This window comes from Pecten maximus, chromosome 15 (assembly GCF_902652985.1).
Source record: "Pecten maximus chromosome 15, xPecMax1.1, whole genome shotgun sequence".
Taxonomy (NCBI): Eukaryota; Metazoa; Mollusca; class Bivalvia; order Pectinida; family Pectinidae; genus Pecten; species Pecten maximus.
The window spans coordinates 35,591,866-35,616,082 of record NC_047029.1 but is presented as its reverse complement, the minus strand read 5'-3'; the positions used below and the strand labels follow the sequence as shown (position 1 = coordinate 35,616,082).

The following is a 24,217-nucleotide window of genomic DNA, read 5'->3' as shown; positions in this document are numbered from 1 at the left end:
GTAAGTTGATATAATGAAATTAACACCATTGACAAATTACAATCATAAAAGCAGGTGGCTCACATCATACACCTTCAATTCTTAAATGAAATATGTCCCAAGATTTATGACTAACTTTTTACAAACTATTTGCTTTGAGACGGTGTAAATGCAATAGATGACCTTGCCAGATGCCCACCTACCGAGGTTAGAGATGACCTTGACAGATGACTTTGACAGATGACCCAGACAGATGCCCTTGACAGATGCCCACTTACCGAGGTAAGAGATGCCCTTGACAGATGACCTTGACAGATGGCCTTGGCAGATGCCCTCCTACCGAAGTTAGTCAGGTTAATAACTGGGCGTGTAATGATATGATGTGAACTAAGAAGACGGGACACATGCAGCCCGACAGCGCAATAGAGAGGATAGTAATTTACTGTGTAGACGAGCTGCCTACATTATTAATTAGCTCAAGACATGAATGTTCACATAAAGACACGTAAGAGGGATATCACTACCATAGTAAAACAAGCTAACAGAGCTTTAGTTACATGGTTTATATGTGTTGAGTCTGTATCACATGTACAAGTTTCCCAATTCCTTGTTCTCTTCGTGGTGTAATGTCCAACTAGGATTATATATATATGCTTGTGTGAAATGTGATAACAATATTCAATACAGGAGAGTCTGTACAGTGGTCAACATACGGAAACTTCATGTCACGTCTTGTGAAAGTGATTTAGCCATAACACCATTCACGGTCTGACAACATGGTCTCCATCTATGACCATGGGCTTGATACAATGAACGCTATAATAGTTTTAAAAATCAATAAATAGTGTTCTGCACAGGCATAAACAGACAGAAATCTTTCAATTTTAAGCTGACATTAAGCTGACAAACACAAGCAGCAAAACTATTGGTACTTGAAAATGAGCCTGTTCAAATAATTTTGAAGCTATTGGTCTGGGAAGTATGTTGACCCCAAACAATAAGCGGTCACAACCTTATTATTCTTACCTATAAAAGAAGACAATCAGAGGCATGAGTGATTTGATGTGATACCTATCTAGCAGCCAATGTTAGTACTGCACATGGACTCGGATGACTGGGCATATAAATTATTGATAGAAGATGGGACAGTCCACGTGTGACTTTCAACGTGGCAGATCGTCGTAGTTATTATATCAAACGAAAACATGGCGGAGGCTGGCGAAATTATCGTGAATATGGCAGAGTTGGATCGTTACGTGGTCAGCTGTATGATGGCCAGCGGGGCAACAGAAGACAGCGCACGTGTTTTGTCTGACCTCCTCGTCACCGCAGACTACCGCGGCCACTACACCCATGGACTGTGTCGTATTGGTAAGTTACTATGTTTCTTATCTTTTAAAACATAACCATAGATGTAAGGTGCAATACATTTATAAGTCATGCATGTAATTATATAATATAATGGGCCATAATTTATCTACAGGCCATACATGCAATGTGCCATACATTTATTAGTCATACTCGTAAGTCGACATATATTTATATAAGTCATACATGTAATGTGTCATAAATTTATCTATAAATCATACATATAACGTGAAATATTTTTATCTATAAGCTATACATGAAAGGTGCCGTACATTTATCTACATTTATCTATAAGCTATACATGCTAGGTGACCACTTGGTTTACTGCTGTTGGGTTTATTTTCTTCACTTATACGCTTATCCAATAACTAAGCAATTATGTTTTGTTTATTTATTCAACGATCATGGAGTCATAACACATTGGCGTTTTGAATTTCTTCCATGAAGCACATTAATGAATCTTGATAGGTATGTCCAGAAACCACCAACACCATAAATATTCATTGTACATAATTAATTCGGTATATATCAGTTCATTTATCTACAAGATTTTATTCTGAAACATTTACCTGTCATTGTTAAACCTTCGGTGTTACGATATTTCAAATTGTTTATGATTTGGAGATTGTTGTTTTGAAGTGACACCTGTTTCAGAACAGTCACTGGTTACTACAAACTTTGACCGCAAGATATAGTGACGTCATCCTTACTGTGATGTGTCAATTTTAATGAGGATACATTGACCGTGACCTTTGTCCTACTTCAAAAAGGATTTCAACCTCATTCATTGACGAGTTTTGCTGCCTTCAGACAACTCTTGCTTTCATTACACCATTGCAGTACATTAGCTGACTATAGTTGTGTCAGTATATTACTACAAACTATACCCCGATGTTGTTATAGGAGTATGAATACATTTTTGCCAATGCTTTAATACATATTAAATGACTGTTACAATTATATATCTATTGGTAAACCACAGAACGATATACTCTGCTTGAAGAAAAAATTGTCATAAAGTATCTCAATACTGATGACATAGTGATGTCACGTGATTACATCAACCTCTTTGCATTTTACAGATGTGTACACGTCAGATGTTAAGTGTGGGGTGACATGTGGAGGCGGGAAAGACCCGACGGTTGTCAAGGAGACTGTCGCTACAGCACTCATCGACGGAAACAACTTGTTAGGTACTACTTAATTAATTGAAGCAAACTTTTTTTTCACTGATTTCAAAAAATCGGAATTGAAATATTGAATTTATTTCTGGAAATGAATTTGTAAACTTGTGTTTGCATTGGTTTATTGCACACGTTTAAATTGCTGATTTTATTACAAACAATAATGACTACGGAACTGATTCTTTGAAGCCGAGTTTCAGATAAATGATCTTATCCAAACCGTTACGTTTGTTTGTGACAGGTCCAGTGGTGGGGAAGTTCGCGATGGACGTGGCTATCCAGAAGGCGAAGACAGCTGGTGTTGGTATCGTCACTGTCAGAGGTAGGTGTACTGGCTATACGGATGTATCATTACAATCCAAACGGTACCATTTTCCCTTTATTTTCAGAAAAAGATCAGCTATGAGGACTCAAACAACTACAGACGGGCATAGGGAGAGGCCTGTTATGTGATCGATCTCATGTCTCAAAAGCAGCATTTGTTATTTAATGGGATATTAAACACGTATGCTACCTCCCGAGAATAGATTTCAAATCGAACGTCTGACCTTTAAATGTTTGAGTTCAGTTCGAATAAGAGTTATCCTCTCTGTAAGCGCCGATACATTTCTTAATTTAGCGGTCATGTTGTTTTAAGACTCCAGTAAAACAACATTATGATGTATAACGTATGTAATGAAATGATACCAAACAACATTATTTCCTGAACGTGCGATATCCCCTTAAGGAAGACTGAACAGCTTTGTTACGTTCCACATTCAGAATGAGAATGTTGAACCAGATCTACATACGACATTCAGAATTCAGAACCGGCTTAACATTCAAATTCTAAATGCTGAATATCGTATGTCGAGCTGGATCCAATTTTCAATTTTGAATGTTGAATATCGTATGTCAAACGTTAGCCAACCCCACTCAGTCTCACTAGCCTTGTTGAATGGTAAGGACGAAAGGGAATATTTATGGAGATTTAATGGAAAACCTATCATGCCAATATCCTTACAAACATACGCCCATATATAAAAACTATATTTACTTTTTATTCGCATTTATCCTAATTTCCGTAAAAATTGTGTTATACCATTGTTATTGCAGTTTTACAAAGCAAGCTGTGAAAAAATACATTGTTTTGTAGGTTCAAACCATTACGGGATAGCGGGATGGTACAGTCTCCGGGCAACCAAACAAGGTCTTCTGGTATGTATACTGGACGTGGGAACGTTCACCAAGACAGCAATGTCTTATTGTATGTATACTGGACGTGGAAACGTTCACCAAGACAGCAATGTCTTATTGTATGTATACTGCACGTGCAAACGTTCACCAATACAACAACGTCTTCTGTAATGTATACTGCACGTTGGAACAACAATTATTGACGGCAAAACTATCATTTTACTGAACCACTGTATCACTTCATCATTTATTAAATCTCTTTTGGAAATTATTGTTCATGCAAACTACATAAATATTGAATGACGCTTTTAAACGTGTACCGAAGTGCATCTGCATCACACAGCTGTTTCCTCTTGACTATTCAATCATATTTAGGAAAAATACTGTGAAATCAGGAACGGCGTTTCGGTAAATATAATTTGGTTTGATGTAAAAATACATATTGGAAGTTCTAATATTATGATATTTGTGGTGTTATATTCGTTATATTAATAAAGAACACAAATTAATCTTGTCAATGGAGGACATTTAATATAACTGATCCAGCTGTGTAAGTAATCATATCAATAGGCCTATAACATTTCAGTGATTTCACATTTTCGCCATTTTGAGTGTTTTTGTCACTGGGGAAAAAGGTATCGTGGAGGGCTTGTGTAGGTGAAATGGGAAAAGATCAATAATGATGTAATTGTTACTGTTTACAATTTTATCTTACGCTTTGGTTTGTATTTCAGGGTATGTCTATGACGAATTCAGACAAAGTCATGATACCAACACGATCAAAAACAGTAAGTCTTTACACTGAGATATCTTTACGGAACATGGCGTCCGAGTAAATGTACAAACTATAATCATGCATACATATATACATGTACATACATTTTATTCTGACAAAAGTTGGAAATTACGTCCTTTGACAGTCAGCTCTGTAAGGAATAATATATTGAAAAAGAAACATTCGCAGTTCGATTTTTCTTTAAAACAATACTTCTGTTGTTGATATTTACAATGTTCGTCTAACTTATATTAAAATCCCCTGACAGTGTTTGCATTTACTACATTCGACAGGAGAGTGTTCCATACATCGACAGTTCTGTGTATAAACAAATATTTTCTAACATTTAATCTCGAAAGTTTTTTCATAAATCTTGACGCCATTAGGTAAACTGCCGTTTGCTCTCGTTCAGCATTTTATGCATGCTTCATACTGTACATTGTTTCAGATAGTAAGGCCATACTGTTTTAACTTTTTATTAAATCGACATTAAGATCGCTAGGCTCAGAATATAAAGAAAACAATGATGTACAGTATCAAAGCATTGTAATAGGCAATGCCTGTGTTCTAGAGGTCTCTAGGTACGAATCCTCTCAGTATGACGGCTCCCGGGAAGGACGGTGACAGTTTTGAGCTGGACATGGCCTGTACTACCGTAGCCTGGGGTAAGGTGAGGTTGTCATCGTGGTTACATTAAAATGTAAATGAGTCATTAGAAAAGTTATCAATCTGAAATATCAAATCAAATAATTTTTTAACTGGAAAATATCTGAGATTCTGGATTCTGCTGTATTTCTACTTTATTATCGTAAATGGATCGATACATTTACAAGTGTAATCTTCTGTATTAAAGTCATTATGACCGTGTTAAATCCTATGTTATCCTGGCATATATCTATTCCCGCTAACGTTTCAGCTTAATTTTCCATTCAATGTTTAGACTTGAACGTCTAATGTTCTTTATTGTATGTTTACGGGTCGTTTATATACTCCATATGTTCTTTAATCGCGTAGGTTGAAATTAAAAAGATGAAAGGCGAGACGTTACCGACCGGTTGGGCTTTAGACAAGGGTGGTAAGGTAACAATATGTTTAATATCAGTCAATTCAAACGGATTCACGACTTCACTACTTGTGAGTCTATCAATAAATCTATAAATAAAATTGAATGCAGAATTATTTCCGGTCGCTTCACGTATTATTTAAAAACAGTAGACACTATGCAATAATCATTGACTTCAGAGATATTTTCTGGATGATAAGAAAACAGTAAACAAAACATTATTTTTAAAGAAAAGACTTAAACAATGCTTGTACATGTATTGTCATAATTCGTCCGTGACTTTTATGAAGGAAACGTGTGACACATCAGCTGTTGCGGGACTACTTCCGTTAGGGGGTCTGGAACAAAACAGTAAGTAACATCCGGCTGGACGTCATCCTGTCAGGCTATATTATAAAATACTGTCTGTACTGATTTTTGTTATGTATAGTATTTGTGCATATATTTCCCTGAAATAAAATGTTATTCTTGATCATCTAATCTGCATACAACAAAAATATATTAGGTATGGTCAGATTTCTCTCAATTCTCATTGGCTAAAACCTGATCATAAGGAAGTTAATAGTTTGAGATGTTGACTTGATGTTTTAGAAATATCAAATTGATATCAAGTTTCTGATGTCATAATCATTGTGACTTAGCAATGCCCCAATGTAAAGTTCCTGTTTTCAAGATAAATATAATCCTATTCCACCCTTTAACAAACAATTATCAAATCGTATATAACAATTAAGGACCTTTGATGCGGTTAATATAATGTTTAAACGGCCTGTCAGAATCCTCAAATATCTACAATGTACCTCGTGTGAATTTGATTCTACCAGATTAGTAAAACACCACATTGACTGCACCAAAGGTCAGATATTGATAAATTTGCTTTAAAACAATAAACCTAGGTACATTATGTATCAATTAATGCTTACTAAGGTGGTTACAAGGGTTACGGCCTGGCTATGATGGTGGAAATCCTAACCAGTGTGTTGTCCGGGGCGGAGATGTGCTCGTTTGTTAGGAAGTGGAAAACTTACGAGAAACCTGCTAACCTGGTAAGTAATCATCTTTGGGTTATCTATAAGGTATAAAACTGTTATTTATATCCTGTTCCCTACATGGTTATATCACACCATTACACACGTTTAAAGTGTTAAAACATAGCTCAAAAGTTTTATTTATCCAACATATGTTTCCCGTTATATATTAATCTTAAAGGTATGCTTTCATCTGTCATTAGAGATTGTTATTCCCCGATCCGTGTTTGAAGTAGTTATAACAATGACACCTGTCTCTGTCCGTTTTCACTCGATATATATAGTATTCGCATGCACATGACTTTCATAAACATCTCAAGTGGAAATGTACCAATTCTAGTTAGTTCACTTCGTTGACACCCAAACAAACGTACTTGGTTTGAGATTTCTCAAAAATCATTTATAGGAATTAAGCAATATACATGTTTATGATATACTGTGCTTTTTGTTTTATCAGGGTCACTGTTTCTTGGCCATAGATCCGGGAGCTTTTGCAGAAGGATTCACAGACAGGATGCAGAACTTGATGGATCACAACCGCAACCTTGAGCCGGTATACTTTATGATTTACAGCATGTATAATATCAACTATTTATTCGGGGCTCTGATGTGCAACACTATTTGTTAAACATACGTTTACAGTAATTGACACAGCCATTACTTCAAACACTCCACATAATTTTTAAGAACAGTGTTATTGATATCAACATGTCATCACTTTTATTGTTCGATATATTATACTACAAATGGTAGGAAGCGGTTAATGAGGGTTTCTTTTTAAAAAGTGAATAGTGACTAGTGTATTTCCAGAATAAATGAAAACTGATAATAAAAAAGCACCTGTTGACGTTATAACAGGTGGAAGGTGAGGAGGAGGTCCTGGTGGCTGGAGACCCAGAGAGACAACATATGGCACTTTGTGATAAGCTAGGAGGAATTCCGTACCACCCGAACCAGATAGAGTTCCTGGTATCTATACTATTACTCAGTCATTAATTTTCACTTAAAAAAATATTCATATATCTAATCTGTTGGAATTGTATAATACTGTCCATTTACGTTAATTCGTATAGTTATACTTTGAGACTGAAACAGCTGATCTACTTAATAAATGTTACATTGTACATTGATATAAACAGTTCAAATACACAATTTAGTTCATTTTAACAATAACGAACACGACATTATTATCAATTTTCATATCAATCACATCAGACCCTTTCTCTCTACAGGATGACATCGCCAAAAGTCTTGGTGTGGATCCGTTAGAACACGTGACAAAGAGCTGTTGATAGTATGGACACAAATCTATGTACGTCTCTGGTATTACCTGTATCATTGTAGTATTAATAAATCATGATAGAATGAAGTGTATATGTTTCAGTTGTGTGTCGGACATTAGTATGATAGTTATGTATATGATTATACGTAATTATACGTGTTGTATGCGGATGATTATTAGCTTGAGAATAAGGATTGGTTCACCCTTTTTATAAAGTTCCTGAGGAAATCTTATCCCTATCCGTATCTTTAACGTTTCTGGCATGGGATAATTCTTCATCACTCTCCAAGGGTTTACAACACTGTACTTTCTTCTTTCCTCTATCGCACTGAACACCCTTGGCAAGAAAGGAATTGGATAAGTATATCACAATAATTTCAAATATAGAAGAAAAGTTTAAAGACAAATACCACTGTCAATAACTACATTATGATATATTACAGTCCGAATACTGTGTATTCTGCTGTGCAAATCTATGTCTATAACAATTGTACGTGACATATACTCGTATGTATACCTGGCAATCCAGTTATACGTAGTTTTAGACACATTTACAAAACTATCGCCAATGGTTTGAGGATGTACACTCTTTATTTCACGTCTTTATCTGCCTGAACATTCCACGCTGTACACAGTACTCGTGAAGAAAGCCAAGCGAAGAATAGAACAATCTTCGACTGGAAATCTTTTTAAACTCTTAATTGTTTTTATCACCGGTCAACGAATCATTTTCAAAACATTTAACATAAATCAGATGCACTTGTATATCTTAATATACATTATCAAAAACACCTGTTTGGTCATAACCTAAGTCTCACGTCGAATCATTATATCGAAATTTGCCCCATAAATCTAGGACGGATCCAAACACATAAAAATATGTACCTCTCTTAACGTCTAAGATATATAGTCTAGCATAGTCAACATGATAAACGAACAAGACCAGTAAATAATTAACCTATTTCATAAAAAAACTGACGTGTCATCTTGATCTTAGCACAACAATTTGTTTTGCAAAGGAAAAAAGCTTTTTCCATGGTATTTTCAACACGGGAATTACCCTGACCTATGTGTTTATCATATCACATTGATTCAGTTATATGGCGCTAGATACATCTTATACCGCCATTATCGAAGCCATATATCCGACATTAGGTGTCGATGCGAATTATTGGCAGTCAGACCTCTCTATAGTTTGTGTAGACAATCAATAAAGGACGGTTATTGAACCCATGTTGACGTTTTGCCTCTGAACTTCTGGTTTTCCATATCACAACATCCGGGTACTTACACACGTGACATAACTATTAACAGTACCTAATACTTATTAACACTATTAACTGTCTATTCATTCAGGGTACATGTATTTACCAGTTATATGTATTTAGATATTATGTTTAATTTTATAAACATGTTTAAGCTGACATGACCTCTCTAAGGATTCAATATACCGGTCTACAGCATATTATCGCAATGTGTAGTCAACTGAATTTTGAGGTGTTTTTTTGATCAATTAATTGATTAATTAATCAATTCCTTTTTTCAATATTACCTCAATAATGATTTCTCTCATGTCCGATACGTTTCAGATACTGCTACGGATATGGGTAGGGATTCCCCAAAGGACTCTGCTACCTTTAAAAAATGACCCCAATACGGTATAAAAAAAATTGTTTTTAGTATTTTAATGTATAGCTTCAGTGGTATGTTTCTATGTGTCCCATTTGGTCTAATGTGAATACTGACATGATTAAGAATACAATAATTTACTTTTGAAATTAAGTATTAAAAATTATGAAATTGATTGCACTACGGTACTATTAGATCACCCCATCCAGGTTTTGTAGCTTCTGACAAAACTCATCCTTGTTCGCATTGAACGCTACCTATCTCAGCATTGTATTTGTTCTGGGATTTGTGACGAGAATGAATTTGCCCTCGTGTGAGGCCATCGGCGTGTTAGTACACCCGTAACTGGAAATCAGTCATCTGCCAGGTGCTCTGCAATACAACCGAGACTTGCTTGATTTGATATGTGTCACATCCGGCGACTTTTAGGTATTCTGTACCAAGCTCTGGAAAAGCTATGTAAGTGCAACCTCGTTACCCCTCTGACTTATATCAGGCTCTTTGATAACGCTGTCTTCAAACAAATTCTCCAATGAGAGCCTGGGCCTGGCAAACATTCTGCTTGCTAGTTGAATCTTGTCAACAATAATAATTTCGCCACCATGTCGCCTTAGTTTATACAGTAGTTGTCCACCGACTCGTTTCTTTGTGTTATATGGAAATGGTGTATTGCCATGAAATGGCCATATTGTGTCCAAAACATGACCACTTGAAAGGACGAAACACATAAACTTTAGATTATTTAGCTTTTTGATCACAATAGGATGATCTATGCATTTCGTGAGTAATACTTATAATGACGTATATATGCACTGCAAGCTCAAGATAATTTCCTACTATGACCAGAAGAAGCGGAATAGCCATGCTTGATGATTACCTTCTGGACACAATAGGACCTTTTCGTGGAAACGATAATGATGCAAAGATTATGAAAGCCATGAATGATTGTCTTTCCTGACTGGAGAAAAATGACAATGTCGTTGTTGATCATGGGTTTAAGGGATATTTTACCAGATTAGGAATTACTTGGTTTGACAGCAAAGACGACGTCTCATCTAAAACTTGGGCAGACAGAACATGACGACCTAAAAGCTAACCTTGATGTATCCATATCTAAATCTAAATGGCTAGCTGAGCATGTGAAAGATGAGCAAGATCTTACCTGAAGCGTCAAGTCACTATTTGTCAAACTAGAAACAACTGCGAATAATTGTGACTTTTTCAAAATTAGAAACGGAATACCGTCGGACAATCTCCTGTGGTACATACCAAATATCACTGGCAGTTGGCGACATCAGTGAGAACCTCAGTGATGATGGTGACTACGAGATCGGCCTATATCGGCATTCATGGGACATGAAACGATGTCAGATCGAGGCAAATGAGCAGTATAAAGTACAATGTTTGGATCCAGCATGGCAGCTCCGACACTATTTATCCAAATAAAGAATTGTTATTGCTACTGTTCTACTGGACATCAGTAAACAAACCGTTGCATTCAAAAGTAAAAAGAAAAACCTAATGTGGATTTCGGTACCAACCGTCAACTTTCAGCTTTTAGATATGGTCGACTTGAACCATTAGAACTACAACGTAGACCGAAACTAACATGGAAAATTTGATTCTGGGATGAGGAAGTCGTATTGTACTCTACATTATATGGTTTAATTAGAAAACCAACATTAATATATCATGTAGCGTTCTTGTAAAAAGGCTACCTATAGCACATACAAGCTATCGTACTTTTTCTTGGACCATTTTGAAACCCGGACTTTGATAAGAAATTAATACCGATAAGAAATGAATATTGTATCGGAATGTTTAAAAAATAAGGATTCATGTAACAAGGTGGTGCAACAACATATCATTGACGCATGTCTGGACATATGGTCATTCCACTGAACATTTAGGCTCTTTGAGCCTTTTAAGCTTAAATGATGAAATTCAATTGTATTTTGAATTGTCATCTATAGTACTACAAACATGCAAAGCTTGAAAAAAATCTGGTTGTTCGTGAAAACGTATAACTATAGGAAACATAACATAAGCTAAAATCCCACCATTGTGGTACAGTTTCCTGACGTATACTCCAAAGTACGATGACAAGAGCTTGTGTGTTTGCATTGAAAAGATCGTATTACTTAGAGAGATCGGGTGAGGTAGCGTTATCTCAGGTGATGACACCAGGCCCACTCTGACTTATCGAGGTACAGTCTGGTCTATAAAGTGACCTGCTTCATATCTATTGGGCGACAATGGCTGCCGCCGCTCCAGGTGAAATCATTGTATCGAAAGAGGAAATACATGGTTTTGTAATACGATGTCTGACTGCATCAGGAGCTGTAGAAAATTATGCAAAGACCTTCGCAGATTGTTTAATAACTGCTGACTATAGAGGTCACTATAGTCACGGGGTTAATAGACTAGGTAAGTCACTCGGTATCAACAACAAGACAAATTTATCAAATAGTGTTTACGTCAAATTTAGGTCAAACCCATTTCGGATATAATCATGTTTAACTGAACACTATGTCCCTCTTTGACAACTTACATTTTATTTATACACTTTCTGACAGAATATATATATATATTATAAGACAAATAATAGCATACAAATATACCATGCGTGTTTGTGATCTACTATATTGTTTTTTTACATAATCAGTAAAACACACTTAGAATTACTAAAATCTCGACTTTCCTGTAGGCCTAGAAGTCGCCATGACTGTCATGTCGCAGTGTTGACATCTGAATGACACAGATGATTGAAGGATAGGACTAATTGCCGAAACGTCACGCAGTGTTATATTCATTTTAGCCGTGCAATGGTTTCAAATAAAGCATATACGTAGAGTGAAGGAAACTCAGTTGTTTCCTGCCTATGGGGAGAGTTTTGACTGTTTAGTGATAAAGTATGAAACAAACTTTGTGTTATCTGTATAATCCATAAAATTCACATAAAGACTACATGGATTTCATTAGGCTGAGAAACCCGTAATATTCTTCAGTAAGCTGTTTTGGTGTATTTTCGAATTCAAAAGTTGACTTTCCTTTGGGCAGGCAGTATGCTGTTAGCATTCTTACAGACCCTATTATGACATTTTATGTTGCAGTCGAATCCATGTTTTCAATTAGATAAACAAAAAATAACCCTGCTTAAGGTTTTCTTCGAACCTTTATTCTGACTTCAATTAGCAGTCATCGCTAGGCTTTGCAAGAGATAATGTTTACAAATCAGAATCAGATATACGCTTCACCGTAATCATTTTGAAGTTTGTCGCGTGTAGCTGTGTCCCGCAATCCAGCAAATATTGACCAGTCGATAGTCGAAAATGCTTAATTTTCATCTACATGGTGGCGTTTTTTTATCCCCACCTAAGACAAAATGTTTTTCTTGTAAACAATTTGTGTGTCAGGCTTGAAAATCTATATGTTTAAGTCCGTCATTTATAGATAATAAACGGCCAGGTTTTATTTTAAACATTATCTGCCTTGATTTTATGGTTGCATGCATTTGGTCCAACAAGCTTGCCTTCATGACGGTTATGTATACTAATATTTAATGTTCTATTCATGCTGCTAACAATTCGTCATTTAGTGTTCATGAAAAGGCCAAGGGTAAAAATGTTCATGGAAGTTTAGTTTGGATACCACGTAGATCCGGGTATCTAATTTAACAGATTTTCGCTGTGTATATGAGAGCTGTGCGATGATTGACCAGAGTGTAATGTTATATGAGCGGTGATTAGTTGGTGTGATCAGTTATAGTGTCCCGATATGCATGTGCATTTTATGTGTAGGTAAGAGAGTGGTCCATAAGCATCAGTTACTCCGTCGCCCCCATTCTCTCTCTGTCACGTCAACCCGTTGAAGGAATGACAGCTGGAGGGCTAGCATTCTGTTTCATGCTGGTGTCGAGTGTGACCAAGTAGGGAGTAGACAATTTAAATGTTGGCATGATTGTATCGGATAAAGTACGTCAGTCTTGAAAGCTACGTGTGATTAAGAAGATTAACCGTATTAAGATAGCTGGATTCATGTCTGTACATATATAAATAGTCTATAGGATGTGTTGTAAATAAACTGTAAATACAAGAAATGGATTATCACAGCATTGCAGTTACTACAGAACTAGGCAAACAGGTGGCTCTATTAAATACTAGAATATTAAAGAGGAGAGGCATTGATTTGTTATATTATTTCTGATGTTTAGATATTTAATGGTTATGATGAAAATAGAATAACGGAATATTTCCTTAGCCTATTGCACAATTCGTGAAAATCTAAATAAAGATACGTTTCATAAATCAAATACTTTTACTTTTATATTATTTGAAGCTAAATAAAAAACATAAAACGTACTCATAATTTCAGTTTTTAAATATTTTGCCATAGTTCAGGTTTTGTAATTTCAAGTACAGAACAATTCAACAAATTGGAAACAAAGTGGTTGTGTTATATCTGTATGAAAAGTAAGCAAGCAGAAGTAAAACAGTGCACCCTGCTGGAATAAGACAGTATACACAGTGTTGTTGATTGTAGTAAGACAATGTACTGTATTCTTTTTCTAAATCAGAATTTTACATCGAGGAACTAAAAAGAGGTGTGTTATCCGGCGGTCATGAAACAGAGCCAACATGTTACAAAACAGAACTTGGCAACCGCCCTTGTCAACGGAAACAATCTGTTTGGTAGGTATAGTAGACACAATCCTAGTCAACGAAAACAAATGGCCATATGATACAACGGTGACGTCAGAACTGACTACATTTTTATGAACAAATTATATTACGATGACGTCAGAACTTACTGTTCATTGTTATGATGAAATGTTATTACGGTGACGTCAGAACTTACTGTTCATTGTTATGATGAAATGCTATTACGATGACGTCAGAACTTACTGTACATTGTTATGATGAAATGATATTACGGTGACGTCAGAACTTACTGTACATTGTTATGATGAAATGTTATTATGGTGACGTCAGCACTGATGGTACATTGGTATTTCTTTGTAGGAAACCAGGCAACGTAATATATAAGTCGAATTATATTTATTAATCTATATCGTATTTTTAAGGACCGGTGGTTGGAAAATTTTGCATGGAGCTGGCGATACAGAAAGCTAAAGAGGTTGGCATAGGCATGGTAACAGCTCGAGGTAAGATTGACCGTGAGGGCCATGTCATTATTATGTTCTGTCAAAGCAAAATTAAAATTGTTAAGAAGAGAGACACCTCAAAATTAAAGTGATTTTTTTTTTTAAATAAAACTTTTTTCTTCTTTTTTTTTCTTATGTCTTTAGGAATGCACAATAGTTCTCTAGGTGAAGACTTATTAACAATAGTTCTCGAGGAGAAACTTATTCACAATAACTATCAAGGAGATGCCTTATTCACAAAAAATCTCGAGGAAGACTTATTCACAATAGTTCTCAAAGAGAAGACTTATTCGCATATTGAACACCTCAATATATTACTGTTGATCCTGAAACAGCATTCCTGCTGTCCTGATGTCGGGAATAAGTACTTATTATATACGAACTATACCTTTATACCACAGCTTCGATTGACAGCCTGGTAGGTAGCTAGTGTAGTCTATCAATATATATTAACATTATATATAAGTATGTAGGCACACTGACGATGTCTTTTACTCTTTTTCAGGTTCCAACCATTTTGGAATAGCCGGGTTTTACAGTCTGATGGCATGCGACCAAGGCTTAGTGGTAATACAATATTTGAAACAGAAATTAGATAGAAGATTATATTGGAGATACAGTGTGGTCGGAAGCGGTTTCCTGAATGATATTGTTCTAATGGATATTTTCTTTCCCCTTCTACTTTCGGTTTTCTTCATTTCAATGTATGTTGTAGGGCATGGCGTTTACCAATGCATCCGGTGCTATCATACCTACACGCTCCAAAGTGGTAAGTATATATAAAAAAAAATAATTTCCATGAGTTTATAAGCGATATATCAGTATCAGCCCATGCTGAGGAGAGAACAGAAAGTTCCTGCTGTTTTGTTTTTTCACAGTCTGTCGTGAGAACCTATCGCTCACCTCGCCCTTTGCCGGTAGGAGGTTGGAAGTAGTTACTTTCAGATGTCTTATTTAAAAGCAGCATCCGAAAGTAATAATAGGACCTGCTGTATCACATTACATGTTTGCATGCGACGAAAGTGTCGCCTGTGTTGGGGACATTGGTGTAACCAGTAATGATAATATGTGCCCAATTACAACACTTTGGATGGGTCTTTCTCTCTCGCCGCCTGTTCTTCTTCATTTGGTTTGCTTATTTCTGGTAAGGTCTCCTTGACAACCGTCTCGGTATTACTGTGGCTGTGCATGTCGGGAAGCCCAGTGGTAACAAGTGATTGCCCGACCGGAAGTAAAAATGTATGGGTCACCAATTAGTTTTATCCGGGTAGACCTTTTCCTCCAACAGTAAGACAATTTGCGCTTCTATTCGGGCATACAATTGTTAACAATATGAGTCGATATAATTTGATTTACACTCGTTGTAAAATAAACAAATTTTATATTTTCTGCGGCTGTTACGACGACGTTAAGCCCCGTACACTCTTTCGAGTTTCCATAAAGTTTGATAACATACAAATCAAAGATGCGATGCAAACAGAAATGAGTCGTATGTTTGTACGAATCCATTTCATAAGAGGTTTATTGCATGCACATCAATCAACTCGTTTCTGTGAAAATCGACAAAACATGCCACCATCAATAAGCAATAAATGTATATGTCTATGTATATATTTTATCAATATTAAAATAATCTTTCTCGTTCAATTTCAGAGAACCCTAGGAACTAATCCCGTCTGTATGGCAGCTCCGGGTAAAAACGGTGACAGTTTTGTCTTAGATATGGCGACTTCGAATGTTGCATGGGGAAAGGTATTAACATTACGGTATTGTCTACTGATGCCTTCTTTAAAAAAACTGACTGATCTCGAAATCAAAGCGTATTAGATAGAGTGATTTTTCAAGGATCATCTTCATTAATGCTATAAAAAAATTCGAATGCTATTTCAGTATGTTTTTTATACTATTGTAACACTATTAACAGTTCAGTTAATGTCAAGTTGAACACAAATATTTCATCCTTTTGTTGTTCTCATAGGTTTGTGTACGAGAAGAACATGTGAAATAGGTTTACGATAATAACAAACAGAAAGGGTGCGTTCGCCTTTCTCGTGCTATTTTTGTTTACTCCAAATCCAAATCTGACATTCCTTGTAGGTTGAGCTTCAGAAGCGGAAAGGACAGCCACTATCTCCTGGATGGGTTCTAGATAAAGATGGGAAGGTACGTCATGTCTCATAAACTCAGCCAATCTTAAAGGCGTTATCCATTTTTATATGTGAAAATGTTTAATATTAAATGCACTAAGTTAAAGATATCCTATATACGAGAGAAAATGATTTTTTTCATTGAGTGGAATTTGTTAGGGAAATCCTATATATGGATGATAAGGATGTCATATTGATTGGATTTAGAGAAATCCTGCATATGAGTGAAAATGATTTTATTGTATTACGTAAGATCCTGTATCAATAGCAAAAGCATTTTGTATGAATGAAGTTAGTAAGAGAAATCATGTATATGGTTGAAAAGGATTTGTTAATCGAAATTTCACAGTGGAATTTTGAGCTTTATCTGGAATTCGATATGGCCGATAGTAATTGTTTAATCCGTCATTTAACAGATAAGATTCAACTTTAAAATGATTCATAGATTTTCATAAACATTTGCAGGAAAGAACGGTATAAAATCACTAGTCCCCTATGAACTGTTAAATCTCCCCGTGATTAGTTACCATGGATTGTGCCGTTATTGTCGGGTTTAGCCTGATGTTGCTGGCTTTACACACAAACACATGTATTCCAGTCATAACTAACATACTTCTTATTGACTTCACATTAGAGAGCTCTACACAAGACAGTTATATATCACATAGTATAGATACGAGTTATGCCCCTTGAAATGATTTAATAATGGATGTATGGATCGATGAATGGATGAATGAACGGATGAATGGATGGATGGATGGATGGAAGGTCAATGCCTGTCAATGACTGTCAATGACTTTCAATGACTGATTATTATAGATATAGTTCATATTAGATATTTTATCATCAAATAGTATGCATACATGTATATATATTCAAAATGTATGAATGATGTGTGAATGTTTATGTTTGAGTTACCTTCCTTAAATGTTAGTTATACATGTAGTTTTTCATTTCATAGTACAATTATATATCTAATTTGATATTTATACAATCCAATTGCCACCATAGGAGGGAATAAATATAGGCTTGGCCAGTTAGATGATCCTTTTGACTAATACAATCAAATGTCAATAAAATTTGTTGAAATGAGATAAAAGGATAAATGGATGGACAGACCGACCTCAGATACGTACCACATGTACATTCATTGTATTTATATTTAAAGGTTTATATTTGTAAATTATAACTTATCAACTCTACACACTACCCCATAAATTCACTTCACTACCTATCAAACCTGATGTTTATTATTGTTTTCTTGTTTTCCTCAGCCTACTGTGGAAATGAATAATATTGGAGGTCTTTTGCCCCTAGGAGGTGTAGAAGAGACAAGTACGTAATAGTTTTTTTCTTTTTTCATATTATCTTACTCATCAGAAATAGTGTTACTCTACAGGGTGCATTCTTTTACTTGAAATTTCACAATATCTCATCTTATGTAGCATCGTAGCATAGTTGTTTCCTGCTTATGAGGTTAAATATATCAAATAAACATAAACGGACAATCTTTTGATGAAAATTTATGGTACTCAGAATTAGCTCTCTGTCGTTGTTAGTAGCGTATATTAATTACTGAACTGAAATTGAAACAAAAATCATTTTGTATCTAAAAGGCGTGAAAGGTATTGTTAGCAGGTGATATAAGACGTACATAACAGTCTTTTAAATTATTTGACATAATACATTATGGTGATCTCCGAGCCATTTCATCAGTGTACATTTTTATAATCATTATTGATTCTTGCTTTAATCTAATTTCTGCATTAGTCACTTGGTCTGTAATATTTATGTAAAGTGATATTGAAAGTTATCTTCACATGTATTGAGAGTTTTATTTGATTTATTATTACTGCATCATAAGCGAGCTGACTCTACTACGGATTGCAACAAAAGTATGAGGCCTTGGATATAATGGTAGTCCTCATTATATATTGAGAATTTGATATATAGTGACTACGTTATAAGGATATTGTACAACTCTTTCACAAATTGTACACGGTATCAGGCCTAGGTCATGATTGGTGTATTTATCATTTCCACATTATAATCGAGGTGAATTTCCCAAACTTTGGGTTACAAGGGTTACGGCCTGGCGATGATAGTAGTCATATATTTAGAATTATATTTAACATTCCCACTTAATAAATCTAGGTGACTTTCCTAAACAGGTGGTTACAAGGGTTATGGCCTGGCGGTGATGGTAGTCATATATTGAGAATTGTATTTAACATTTCCACATTATAATCGAGGTGAATTTCCCAAACTTTGGGTTACAAGGGTTACGGCCTGGCGATGATAGTAGTCATATATTTAGAATTATATTTAACATTCCCACTTAATAAATCTAGGTGACTTTCCTAAACAGGTGGTTACAAGGGTTACGGCCTGGCGATGATAGTAGTCATATATTTAGAGTTGTATTTAACATTTCCACATTATAATCGAGGTGCCTTTCCTAAACAGGTGGTTACAAGGGTTACGGCCTGGCGATGATGGTTGAAGTACTCTGTAGTGTTCTAGCCGGATCAGCATTTGGACCTTTTATCAGGATGTGGCGGACATACGACCGACCATCAGATATGGTATAACTGTTATATTCGTTTATAAGGCGGATCAAGGGTACACTTTAATGCTTCGTCGTTATGGACTTCAGTTTTTATTTGCTTATGAAGTATATGTTTCTAAATATAAATAAATAAATAAAACTCACACTACGATCTCTTCAATGGCAGTAAACGAACGACACGATTATATTCAAATGATCTCTTAGTCTTAATTTCTTTATTTGAAAAGAACATTCTAAGGGTAATGATCAATTAACTCTATATTGAAGCAAATGTATTTATCAAGTTCGCAAATTCGTAAAAGCACTATAAGACTGATATTTCTATTGTATTATTAGTATATATCAGTATACAAATAAAGTGAGACCTGTCTTTTTTATCTTTCTTTCTAAACTCGTTCAGCAGGCATTCCGTTAATTTGTAATGTGTATTTCTCCAGGCCCACTGTTTTATTGCTGTGGATCCGAATTCCTTTGAGGATGGATTTTCTGACCGAATGCAGAACCTTATTGATCACTGTCGCAATTTAGACACGGTGAGTACAACATTGAACAATTTAAAGTTACATGTATAATATTCATTGTTACATGTTTTATGGTTTATCATCTTCATTTGTATATGTTAATTTCAATAAACTATTCACCAATTATGTTGCCTTTGTGGTATATTTTGGCCATTGAGGCTGGCGATGCTAATGTGTGCTACTTAAGCATTGTTATCGGTTAGACTGACAATACCGCTGTGTGGTATACTTTAGAAGTGCTGTCGGTCAGACTGACGATGTCGCTGTGTGGTATACATTTGTATCGTTGTCGGTCAGACTGACGATGTCGCTGTGTGGTATACATTTGTATTGTTGTCGGTCAGACTGACGATACCGCTGTGTGGTATACTTTAGTATTGTTGTCGGTCAGACTGACGGTACCGCTGTGTGGTATACTTTAGTATTGTTGTCGGTCAGACTGACGGTACCGCTGTGTGGTATACATTTGTATTGTTATCATTCAGGCTGATGATGCCGCTGGAAATGTGATGATAGCCGGAGACCCCGAACGGAACCACATGAAGCTATGTGACAATCTAGGAGGAATACCGTACCATCAAAACCAAATAAAAAACATGGTAGGTGCCCGAACGTGCACGCGTTCATTTCTACAAACTGTACAAAAAGTGTTTGCTCTATATTGGTAATATTATCAGGAGACGCTTTATCTAGAAAATCTTAATTTCTTAACTCTTACAAAGTGTTTCATTGGAAACTGTTTTTGTCCTTTTTATGACATATATCAACCAATCCTGTGTTAATACGATGTATGATGAAAACTAGAAATGCCTTTCCAAGTTTCACCTTGATAACATTTTAGAATAATAAGATTGAATCAGTATATGGGGACCTTATTCCTAAGTGTCAATAAAATAGAGTGTTACTGAACATATAAACACTTAAATGTTTCACCAGAGATTTTAAATGGAACTCTTTGTTAAAAGCAGTATGTTTCAAGTATATCCACGGATTTGTTTTAATAGTGATGCCATTTCTATCTGCCTTTGCGTATTTTCTAAAACGATAAGATTAGTAAATCACACATGTCAAAGGTACATACAGGAAACTTCATCAGCGAGAAATCTCCATCAGCTAGTCTCTTGTATGTTCTTAATATAAACATTTTAGCGTGTGGTTATAATATCCCAAGTCTCAAATATTATCGATATCAATTAAGAGTGGCCGAATTATGTTGAATGAAATAGATGGGAAGATACATTAGAGTTTCACATATCCTTCTTAATTAACTGTAACACACTGAACAGACGAACTCGAGTGCAAATCATAAACCAGTACTTTTTTTTTGTTTCAGGATGACTTAGCAGAGAAGTTGAATTTGGAGAAATTAAAACGACTTTCGTAGTTATGTCTCACAATTTCATCGTTCCATGGACTGCGTTAACAACTCATTTTGATTTCAAATAAACGGATGGATTTGTTATAAACTCTTTATTTATCCTTGTTTTGATTTAATAATCATGGAGGATCCAACAGTATGTCTTTTCGATAGTTCGGAAAGCATACGTCATACGTTTAAGTTTGTACATTGGATGAGCAAGTCGCAAATAACTTTTTTGCAGATAACATACAAAACAATACAGAATATCGACACGGAGGAAACAGTTCTATAAACCAGTTTTATATCCATCCTTTCAATACACAGAATTATACTTATGAAAAGATACTTGTCCACTTTAGTGTATTTTGTGATACCATTCAATAAATAATACTTATATCTCTATCAAGTATTGTAGTAGTATAATAGTATGTAAATAGTTATGGGGAAATTAATATAAGACAACAGGGTCCAGTTGTTCAAAAGGTGATTATGCTAATCTTAGTTTAATAACATTGTTTATATCCTGATAAAATGATTTCTGTAAAAATTATCTTGAAAACAGTTCATGAAATTCTGTAGCAGTCTTCAGATTATTCCTGTCTGTCTACCAAGTTATGTACATATACAGGTTTAGAAGTAAAGAAGAAATGGGGTTTCCATTGAACAAGTGGTTTAGCTAATTACCTAATGAACAACTTCTATATAATACGCCCAAATTTCGTTGCCATAATTCATAACAACAGCCGCTTAAGGACATTTATAGGATCATACGACTGCAATAACTCCCGTGGTATATTGTCAACATATCTGATTTTTAAGATTAATTAATTATCAAACTGCTGACATGCCAACCATGCGTATTACAATATATACATGTATAGACAAAATTCACACAAAAGATTTAAAAAACACTTTTATTAAATGAAATATGTATTTATAGATTAATATGTTGTTTTATGACCATGTATACTGGATCTGAAATATGATACATTGATTGAATATCGTCGATATCTGAAAAATGAGACGAATATTTATAATTATTTCAATAATATTTATTTAGTAAAAATATACGCTCGGAGTTAGAACGGCAAAATAGACGTAAGATACTTATGTTAGGGTCATGGATTATTAAGTTAGGGCCCTTGAAAACTAAGTAAGGGCCTTAAGATAGCTATGCTGGGGTCAAATGTTACTAAGCCACGGCCCTTGGTTACCAAGCTAAGGCCCTCAGATAGCTACTTTAGGGTCATAGGTTACTAGGTAAGGGCCCTTGGTTACCAAACTAAGGCCCTCAGATAGCTACTTTAGAGTCATAGGTTACTAGGTAAGGGCCCTTGGTTACCAAGCTAAGGCCCTCAGATAGCTACTTTAGGGTCATAGGTTACTAGGTTAGGGCCCTTGGTTACCAAGCTAAGGCCCTCAGATAGCTACTTTAGGGTCATAGGTTACTAGGTTAGGGCCCTTGGTTACCAAGCTAATGCCCTCAGATAGCTACTTTAGGGTCATAGGTTACTAGGTTAGGGCCCTTGGTTACCAAGCTAATGCCCTCAGATAGCTACTTTAGGTCATAGGTTACTAAGTTAGGGCCCTTGGTTACCAAGCTAAGGCCCTCAGATAGCTACTTTAGGGTCATAGGTTACTAGGTTAGGGCCATTGGTTACCAAGCTAAGGCCCTCAGATAGCTACTTTAGGTCATAGGTTACTAAGTTAGGGCCCTTGGTTACCAAGCTAAGGCCCTCAGATAGCTACTTTAGGGTCATAGGTTACTAAGTTAGGGCCCTTGGTTACCAAGCTAAGGCCCTCAGATAGCTACTTTAGGTCATAGGTTACTAAGTTAGGGCCATTGGTTACCAAGCTAAGGCCCTCAGATAGCTACTTTAGGTCATAGGTTACTAAGTTAGGGCCCTTGGTTACCAAGCTAAGGCCCTCAGATAGCTACTTTTGGGTCATAGGTTACTAGGTAAGGGCCCTTGGTTACCAAGCTAAGGCCCTCAGATAGCTATTTTAGGGTCATAGGTTACTAGGTTAGGGCCATTGGTTACTAGGTTAGGGCCCTATCATAGAATATTACAGTCTTGCTGTATTGGAATTGTCACTATTATATGATATTACATAACAGAACCGCATACATTATTGAATTCCCAGACATTTTAACATAAACAGTAACATGTTAACATAAACAGTAACATGTTAACATAAACAGTAACATGTAAACATAAACAGCTACATGTCAACATAAACAGTTACATATCAACATAAACAGTTACATGTTAACATAAACAGTTACATGTTAACATAAACAGTTACATGTTAACATAAACAGTTACATGTCAACATAAACAGTTACATGTTAACATAAACAGCTACATATCAACATAAACAGCTACATGTAAATATAAACAGTAACATGTTAACATAAACAGTTACATATAAACATAAACAGTTACATGTTAACATAAACAGTAACATATACACATAAACAGTTACATGTTAACATAAACAGTGACATGTTAACATAAACAGTTACATGTTAACATAAACAGCTACATATCAACATAAACAGTTACATGTAAACATAAATAGCTACATGTTGACATAAACAGTCACATGTTAACATAAACAGTTACATGTCAACATAAACAGTAACATGTTAACATAAACAGTTACATGTTAACATAAACAGCTACATGTTAACATTAACAGCTATATATAAACATAAACAGTTACATATTTACATAAACAGTAACATGTTAACATAAACAGTTACATGTTAACATAAACAGCTACATATCAACATAAACAGTTACATGTTAACATAAACAGCTACATGTTAACATAAACAGCTACATGTGAACATAAACAGTTACATATCAACATAAACAGTAACATGTTAACATAAACAGTTACATATAAACATAAACAGTTACATATCAACATAAACAGTTACATGTTAACACAAACAGTAACATGTT

General features: G+C 35.4%; 2 protein-coding genes across 2 annotated transcripts; both read left to right on the top strand.

Moving 5' to 3' along the window:
- Positions 1-968: 968 nt before the first annotated feature.
- LOC117343539 (uncharacterized oxidoreductase YjmC-like) lies at positions 969-7,942 on the top strand. Its single transcript, XM_033905924.1, has 12 exons — positions 969-1,350; positions 2,430-2,540; positions 2,773-2,853; positions 3,667-3,728; positions 4,442-4,495; positions 5,054-5,152; positions 5,497-5,562; positions 5,836-5,896; positions 6,473-6,591; positions 7,031-7,126; positions 7,432-7,542; positions 7,806-7,942. Exons 1-12 carry the CDS (start codon positions 1,185-1,187, stop codon positions 7,863-7,865), a joined length of 1,086 nt encoding a protein of 361 aa, XP_033761815.1. The 5' UTR covers positions 969-1,184; the 3' UTR covers positions 7,866-7,942.
- Positions 7,943-11,705: 3,763 nt separating this feature from the next.
- Positions 11,706-21,354, top strand: LOC117343540 (uncharacterized oxidoreductase YjmC-like). The gene is made up of 12 exons (XM_033905925.1): positions 11,706-11,911; positions 14,061-14,175; positions 14,568-14,648; positions 15,154-15,215; positions 15,364-15,417; positions 16,302-16,400; positions 16,746-16,811; positions 18,070-18,130; positions 19,262-19,380; positions 19,802-19,897; positions 20,371-20,484; positions 21,219-21,354. The coding sequence occupies exons 2-12, from the start codon at positions 14,106-14,108 to the stop codon at positions 21,267-21,269; spliced, it is 873 nt and encodes a 290-aa protein (XP_033761816.1). The 5' UTR covers positions 11,706-11,911; positions 14,061-14,105; the 3' UTR covers positions 21,270-21,354.
- The last annotated feature ends 2,863 nt before the right edge of the window (positions 21,355-24,217 follow it).